General features: G+C 38.7%; 1 protein-coding gene across 1 annotated transcript in view; it reads left to right on the forward strand.

Moving 5' to 3' along the window:
• The window catches only part of LOC113240526 (putative pre-mRNA-splicing factor ATP-dependent RNA helicase PRP1), a gene marked incomplete at its 5' end in the record, with an annotated part of 22,377 nt that extends 13,750 nt beyond the window's left edge, over positions 1 to 8,627 (forward strand). The window contains 7 exons of the mRNA XM_026477856.1: positions 266 to 294; positions 3,012 to 3,164; positions 3,678 to 3,800; positions 4,358 to 4,457; positions 4,985 to 5,075; positions 5,893 to 6,055; positions 6,996 to 8,627. Of these exons, the coding sequence (XP_026333641.1) occupies positions 266 to 294; positions 3,012 to 3,164; positions 3,678 to 3,800; positions 4,358 to 4,457; positions 4,985 to 5,075; positions 5,893 to 6,055; positions 6,996 to 7,123 (787 nt within the window). The remainder of the gene's footprint in view (positions 1 to 265; positions 295 to 3,011; positions 3,165 to 3,677; positions 3,801 to 4,357; positions 4,458 to 4,984; positions 5,076 to 5,892; positions 6,056 to 6,995) is intronic.
• Positions 8,628 to 8,842: the final 215 nt, after the last annotated feature.

Consider the following 8,842-nt stretch of genomic DNA (forward strand, 5'->3'; position numbering starts at 1 on the left):
CTTACCTATTTCTGCCGCCAAGAGGTAATGTGAGCATTATACTGCGTTCCGGTTTTGAAGGGTAACTGTGATGGTCATAATAACAGGCACATAGGACTTCTCAGCTAATGTTTCAGGGTGACGGGCGTAGTGACAGTGCCCCACAGATCTTTGCGATTTAAAGCTCGGAGTGGCACTGCAAGTGTTATAGACAGGCGTGTATCTTACCATCAGGAACACGACGTCTTCGTCCCGTCACTTGATATTACAAAAAAAGATATCGTTAACCACATTCCACGACTCTGACGAGAAGTCGTTTCGAAATTTTAAGAAATGTACATTTGGATTATTTCTCGGGTCATTCTTGTTCAGTTCTAGATAGAACAATTAACATTTATTTAAACAAAACAATACATAGTTTAATATATATAATCAGTAAGTATTCTAAATGATCACAATGACAACCTGTAGTTGTAAATATCAAAATTCTGAAGAAAAACAAAAAATACTTTATATATATCGAGTTCTTAGGTTTTCGCGATTGTTACACATAGGAAATAAAACTATTTTTCCAGATTTAAATCGCGTATATGCACGCGCATGACCATGGTCACGGTTGACTGAGACCTGTAAAGGGCCCGAAACGTCTGTTTGTTTGAAAAAACAAATATTCGCGATTTAAATCCGGAAAAATAGTTTCATTTCCTAATACTTATATAGTTTAATTTTTTATTCCCTTTCATTGGAAAATGAGCCAAAATCGTCAGTTAAGCTTGTGTCACCTGTATATAAAGGGTGATTATGAAATCATTAGCATCCGTTGAATCTTTTAATCTACACATGTAAACAAATAACGTAGACCAATTTAAGTTAGAATTCATGCCAAAATAATACTTGAAATATTTTCTGTATAATTTTGGTGTCTTTTTATGTACTCGATGATAATAGTGCTTCACTAAAATTGAATTGTGGTAACTGTAAGTCAGTCTGAAGTGAAAAAAACCCTAAAAGTCATATGTTTTTGTTTGTTAACATTAAGTCTACATCGAATTTGTCTAAATTGTGGCTTGGTCAATTGAGAATCGTTTTTCCTTTGCGCTACTACCGCGCTACGGCCACCGAGTCACGTACGAGAGCAGTCCGCGCCCCAAACGAGAGCGTGTCACTTGCCTCCCGCACCCCGCACCCCCGTCCCGTTATATCAATTTCCTCCTTGCGTTAGTCCATTCTTCCTTTGTGCATATGCTGTGTAAATTTATTTAAAAAAAAACAATCTGTTTGTGTAATAAGTCAGTGTCGGTTCTCTGTCGTAGATTTGTAGATTCTCCTCTCGTCAATTCTTGAGTAAAATCGCGTGTGTCCCCAAATTGACATTGGCGAAATCATCGAACGGCTACCTCACCTTCACGAAGCCAGTTCGGAGCGGCAGGAGTGACTGAAGCCGATACTCAAGACGAAGTAGAGCTCCACCTCCGATAAAATCCACTGTTGCACTACCGCCGCTGCCCCGCTGCGCTCTGGCTCTGCACCTCCGCCCTCAGTCTCCAACCTTGGAGGGCCCGCAACTTCGTATACCCGGCTTCGTGCTTCTCCTATCTTCACCTACACAGTACACTTTCATTTGCACCACACCACTCAACTCACCTACATAATAACACTCGGTAACCTATCACAAACTCGAATTTATTTTTTCCGAGTTTCATTAGTCCGAAAACGGTTCTACTTTTTTTCATTAGTGCGATGACAGTTTTGGTATAAATTTGCAACATAGAAATGTCTTACCGCAGAAGTATCGTTTGTCCGAAAACCTGTTGTTAGAATAATTATTACAGATACGTATTCTTTGGGCAGAAGTTTGGTCTAATTATGTTTGTTATGTCTGTTTTCCATATAATTTAGATTGCTGAAAATTCGTTTCGACAAAATTACTATTCTTAGATAAAATTGCACCGATATACAATTTTACCATACAACTTCAAAATTCTGGACTGTACTTTGCTGGTGCACAGCAAGTCCACATACGTAATTTTCGTCATACCATTGTGCTATGTTTTTGCTGTCATCTGAAATGTAATTTAAAAACAATGGTCTTTGGTATTCAATAAATAACTTCTAACTGAATTGAGGAGAGTATCAGAGCCTGTTTTTTGTGTGTTTGCATTACCTAGACGGTACGACCCCCTAGGTTAGTATATGAAAAAGTAGCACGATCCAAACGAGCGAAGTGAGTGACTACAACTCGATCAAATTAACTTGCATCGCGTTTTCTATATTTTCTAAAGATGCGAGGTGCTTTTATTTGACGAGTTTTATTGTGCGACACGTTCTAATACTTTTAGTACCTGTAATAAGAAATAATATAACAAAAATGTATCATGGATATAGTTTTTTTACAAAATAAAAATATTCAATTAGATACGTTGGTCAAACGGTTTGTTGGGGAAATAAAAATCGTGAAAAGAATAACTTGTAAGTAATGTCAAAATAGTGAAACATTAAATAGTGTAATGAAAAAAACCATAACGTGTTTTCGGACAAATGAAACAAAATCTATTAAATAAAAGTCTAAAGGTTTTCGGAGTAACAAAATTCTGTAAATCATGTTTCTAACTTGTGATAGGTAATCAACACTCTCAAGTACTTTTGTTATAAACTTATTGTTATACTTCATCATTCTCCTTTTTTTTTTGATTGCATACCTTTCGTCCTAGTTCCTCTACCACCACATTCTTAGGCGTCCCCCCGCAACCCGCACTGCATCTAACGACAGCACACCGCGCTGACCCGCCTATTCTCTAACATCGTTACTAATTGAGAGACCAATATTTTTACTTAAGTAGGAACATTTCACAGTAGCAAGCCAGCTGAACAAGTGTTTCATTTCCGATCCTGATCCCGGGAAGAGCAAGAATCTGAACAAATACAGTCCACCGATCAAGAACACCGTCGATCTAGAACACGAACATCTTTGATCCTACGAGAGCCGGAAATGAATTCAATTACAGATCCTGACTATAAATATAACTAAATAGTATCTCTGGTTTCAGACGACGACGGCAACCTGACAGATCTCGGCGCAGTGATGGCTGAATTCCCTCTCGATCCTCAGCTGGCGAAGATGTTGATCGCTTCGTGTAACCACAACTGCTCCAATGAGATACTCTCTATCACTGCTATGTTATCAGGTAAACACCTATAGTAATTCTCCAAGGGATAAGCAAACCAGTAAATCATCATGTTATCAACACAGCCGCAGTAGAGCTCCTTGTGAAAGAGTCCGTCCAGGGAAGTACTGCCACCTTACCTATTTCTGCCGCCAAGCAGCAGAGCGAGCATTATTACGTTCCGGTTTCGAAGGGTTGCAGATGGATAGACGTGTCGCTTACCAGCAGGCGCACGACTTGTTTGTCCTGTCATTTGGCATTAACAAAGAAGTTCCCCGAAAATAGAAAAGGGAAAGGCGGAATTACAATTACAACGTGCAATTCGTTCGTGGTATATCCTGTAGAATACCTATGAACAACTTTACGGCGGTGTTCAAGGCTCCTGAATTCCCCCTCTCAAAAAGAGAGGGGTTAAATTTATACCATTTGTGTGTCGTCTCCTGACTATCTGTCTGGAGGTGGTTGTCTATAAGTTATTTAATCTAATATCTATTCTTTGGGTTAAGATAATTATTATTACATTATTTTTTATAGTTCCACAATGCTTCGTGCGGCCTAATGAGGCTCGCAAAGCAGCAGACGAGGCTAAAATGCGGTTCGCCCACATCGATGGAGATCATCTCACGCTGCTCAACGTCTACCACGCATTCAAACAGAGTAAGTGCTACAATACTATTGACTATATATCCATTTTAAACAAAACTGTTTGGTTAAAATTCTAAAGCAATCACGCAATAAATCGAATAAGAAACACTGTCACGTATGTTTCGAAGTTTTCGACTTGATATCTCATAATTTTTTCCAACAATATTCATTTAAATAGCATCGTAAAAACATATTTGAAAAATGTTAGTCCAAAAGTGAAGTTATTTTTCAACTATGACTTGTCTATGGTTGCATAGTGCTGTACGAAAAAAGACATACGGTTCATTCAATTAAAGCTTTTGTAATCGATTACAAAATCGAAAATTTCAATCGCTATCGAACGAGTATCCAAGTGTAAGGATTTGTAGGAGGATTTCAGCACACATGGGACTTGTCAACTTATGTCTCAGGGTGACGGGCGCAGCGGCACTGCCCCCAAGATCTTTACGATTTAAAGCTCTGAGTGGCACTGCAACTGTTATGGACAGGCGTGTCGCTTACCACCAGGCGCACTACTTGTTTGTACAGTCATTTGGTATCATAAAAAAATTGTTTTCAATAATTTGCAGATATGGAAGATCCTCACTGGTGCTATGATAACTTCATCAACTACAGATCTCTGAAGTCCGGAGATAATGTGAGACAACAACTAAGCAGGATTATGGACAGGTATGTTTAGTGCTAGTACATTTTGGCGGCAATTTCATGGCAACTTGTGTTCGATATTGGGTGTTTGATATATTTGGAAAATTATTTGACGTACAAACATGCAGACACTGACAAATATATCAGTCTACACTGGTCCATTGTCTGGACGGTTTATAGTCCTATCTTTTTTGAAGACTGGTTACCCAGTGACATAAAAGACATAAAATTTTAAATGGGCATGTAGTTGTTATCGACAATTTTATCGATAGATTGTGAAAGACGGTAAAATTTTGCCAAAAATGTGTGAATTGTATTTATTACGACGTTCTAATGATGAGTAATTGCAATATTGCCTTTATTCTTATTTTGACAGTTGGCCACAGGCCAGTATGGTCCACATTTATTTCTCTCGTGAGTTTGGGTGTAATTTGTGGTTGTCTATTAATATGTCCATGGCACAGGGATACCCTAGTGCGTGATCGTGTGGGCGCGCGTTCATATTGCCATTGACGTATTTATTAACAATTTGTTTTTATTGTCTATTTCAGATTTAACTTAAAACGAACAAGTACGGAGTTCACGAGTAAAGACTACTACATAAATATTAGGAAAGCACTTGTCAATGGATTCTTCATGCAGGTTAGTTAATTTGAACCGTTGTCCAAGTACAAAAGGGACCTGCAGCTTGATTTTGATTGCCTCCCGATCGGAAACTGCGTCTTGTACGAGTCGAGGCGCATAATTGCGATTCACAACTGGCCCATCGAAAACTTTTGACATTTCAAATCGGAACAATAGTTGATTTTACTATATATGAATAGTTCGTTCGCTCGGAAACCCATCTGGTTCCGAGACCACCCGATCGGTTCGATTCCTATTTGAACCAAAATCAGCATGCTGGTGACCGGTTAAAGCTCATGAGTGGCATTGCAACTATTAATGGCTAGGCGAGTCGCTTACCACCAGACCGACGACTTGTACTTCCCGGCATCGTAAAAAAAAACATGTATGTGTCTGCTTGTAACCACCTCTTCTTGCGTCGGTGGTTATAAATAGTTTAATTTCCAACGTAACGTGCGGTAGTCTGAACCCGGATGTCAGACTGAGAACGAGAGTATTTTTTTTATAATATAAATTGACGGGACGAACAAATCATGCGCCTGATGGCAAGCGACACGCCTGTCCATAACAGTTGCAGTGCCACTCAGAGCTTTAAATCGCAAAGACTTCAGAGGCACTGCCGCTGCGCCCGTCACCCTGAGATATAAGTTGACAAGTTTCATGTGTCCGTAACTTCACCAGCAGCCTTAACTCTTCCAAACCGGAACGCAGTAACGCTCACAAGGTGGCAGTACTTCCCTGAACGAAGTCTTTCACAAGGGGCTCTACTGCTACTGTAGATCCACAGACTCGAGCAGAAATTAATGTAATGGCTGCTGAAACTGACTCATTGCAGGTAGCGCACTTGGAGCGCACGGGCCATTACCTGACGGTTAAGGACAACCAGACGGTGCAGCTGCACCCGTCCACGTGTTTGGACCACAAACCCGACTGGGTCATATACAACGAGTTTGTCCTCACCACCAAGAATTACATTCGCACCGTCACCGACATCAAACGTGAGTACATTGTGTCCGTAAAAAAAAACCAGAAAATTGAAAAATTACATATTTAATATTTAATTACCAATGAAATGTGATTCCGTTTATTTTGTAATTAGATGTTTTGCTATTTTTTACACACCGCCGATTGGAAAACCACCGCATAGTTAGAGATATTATCTTTATTACAATAAATACAGATATTTTTGGAATATACGGAGACGTACACACAAGTCAGTTGTTGGCGCTGTTTGTTTCTAATTTGCGATTTCAGAACAAACGAGAGTTGATATTTAAAAGTGATATAAGACCCATTTGACTAATGAGTTGCTAGGGATGGATTTATTTCGTCTCTTTTTCTGGTTATATACTCGATGCTAGACAATAACCAATTAAAACATATCTTATGAAATGTTCGCAATTAGAAAATATGAGTCTTGCTTAGCTTATGAATGAAAATTCTAAATAAAATGAAAAATAGGCCTGCAAGTTTCCTGACACGTCTTGTTTAAATTTTTATTGATTTGATATTCAATTATTTTAATGTGAAGTTACTCCACTAGTTTGTTGTAATTATTAATACAAAGATCGAAACAAACAACAAACTCAGAAAAAAATCGATTAGTCCGGCCGGATTCGAAACGACGTCTTCTAGCGTACCGTGCCAGACGCTACCCACTAAGCCACGGAACGAACCAGCGGACCTCACGAATTTTTATATGTGCTTGCGTCGTATCTTAGTATTTGGTTTTTCAACAACTTTTTAGCCGTAGCGCCATCTATGAGAAATCTATGATATTTCGGTCACCCAGTTAGATACCTTTACAGCTACCAGCCCCGGCTAGAGATGTCGCTATTCATTGTATTAAAATTTTTATTGAATTGATATTCAATTATTTTTATGTGAAACTACTCTTACTAAATTACCCCATTAATTACGTTTTTCTTATTTTTACAGCTGAATGGCTTCTAAAAATCGCGCCACAATATTACGAACTCAACAACTTCCCTCAATGCGAAGCACGAAGACAACTAGAGCTGCTGCAAACAAGACTGGAATCTAAAGCGTACCAAGAAGGATTCTAATTTCTTTCATAAGATACCTTACTTTGTATTAATGAATTTACTACTCATTGCTAGTACGAACAACGGCACGTTTCCCTTAGAAGATAAACTCAAATGTATGCCACTTATAAGAAGGTCCAAAGTCCAGTAGCTCTGTTAACTGTAGAAGTAACTTTTGGACTCTAAAAGTTCGAAGTTAACACGATTTTTTTGGTGTTTGCCCGATAATTATCCATGCTGATTCATAGTATAAAAATGACATATAGTGAGGAAACTAATTAAACACGTTACGAAAAATCTTTGAGTAAAACAATGTGACTTTTTTTGGATTGATATTTGACACGCTTGGACACGTCTCTGATACAAACATTGTCACGGTAGCACTTTGTTCCAATTAATTATAGAAATGTCATGATAATTACAGATCGCGACACGTAAGTTTAGCAAAATGGCGGCCTTCTGCGCAGGTCTGCAGTTTTCAGGCCGAGGGCCGCAGACTAACTGTGGCGCACTGCTGTCTAATAACTAAAACTCTGTTAAGTGATAAGTGGTCAAATTTTTTCTTTAAAAAGCATGAAACAGAGCTCAAAATTCACTATTTAAAAACAGTTAAGTTGGTAAAAGTTTCCGACATATTGGAGCTTACGCACAGTTAAAGTAACATTGCACTTAATATATTTTCAATATTCTAAAACTGGTTTACTGTTTTATTAAGATATCTCAAAAAAATATTTTGTCACACTGCCGCGTTTTAGTTAAAGGGCGGCAGCGCAGACGTAGCTACGTTGCTTAGTTACGCCTCGCTTAAAATCGTTGCACCTCATATCGCACTTCAGTTGAGATCGTAAAATCGACTTCTGCGCATTGTTCAACTTACGTGTCGCGATCTGCATCAAGGTACATTTATTAAAATAATGGTCAACGGTAATTATCCCTTAGAACCCTGCCGTAAAAATCTGGCACCAGCATTGTCTTCCTTGATGGGTATTGCGGGTGGGTGAAAATTCATCGCAATAAGGCCAGAGTCCAAACAACTTGTCAACCTATACAACTCGGCTTAAATGTCTAAGAGCCTATTGCACAGGGCGTTGCAAGCAAGAAACTTATATCGACCTCTCCTACGTAAAGTATTGTAAGTCGAAATTGCAAGTTTACAGGCGAGCGTTTTAAAGTTTCAGACGCAATCACGTAGTATCTGAATTAGTGTTGAAATCAGGTCCTGCAGACTGTCCAACTTATCAACAACTGATCTCGACTAGTTGTTAGTTTATAGACACTGTTTTGTATCGGGGTTGGTTTAAATTTTAATTTATTAATACAAATGATAAGCAACTCGTATACCCAGTTACATTGCAGAAAGAACTCTACTCATTTTCACGAAATTACACCCGTTTGTTGTTTCCCTTAGACTGTCACACTATAATATAAAAATAAATCTTTTTTCATTCCAAATGTTTAACAAAGTAATAATAATATTATATAGCAATAGCGTGTTTGACTACATAGCATATAGAAACTGTATTTAGTAGATATATATGTAATGAAGCTTGTCAGCGTTAGGCCCGGTGTCCACTGATGGGGACGGGTTGGTAGTGGATCCTTCGGCAACTTTACATGCATTACAAGCATACACGGCAACAATGCCAAGGGCGCGACGCGGCATCTTTAGGCATGCTGCAGCTTGATTTTGATTTGATTTTCTCCCAATCGGAAACTGCGTCTTTTCCGAGTCGAGACGCA

This window comes from Hyposmocoma kahamanoa, unplaced genomic scaffold (assembly GCF_003589595.1).
Source record: "Hyposmocoma kahamanoa isolate Upper Pololo Valley unplaced genomic scaffold, ASM358959v1 146, whole genome shotgun sequence".
NCBI lineage: Eukaryota > Metazoa > Arthropoda > Insecta > Lepidoptera > Cosmopterigidae > Hyposmocoma > Hyposmocoma kahamanoa.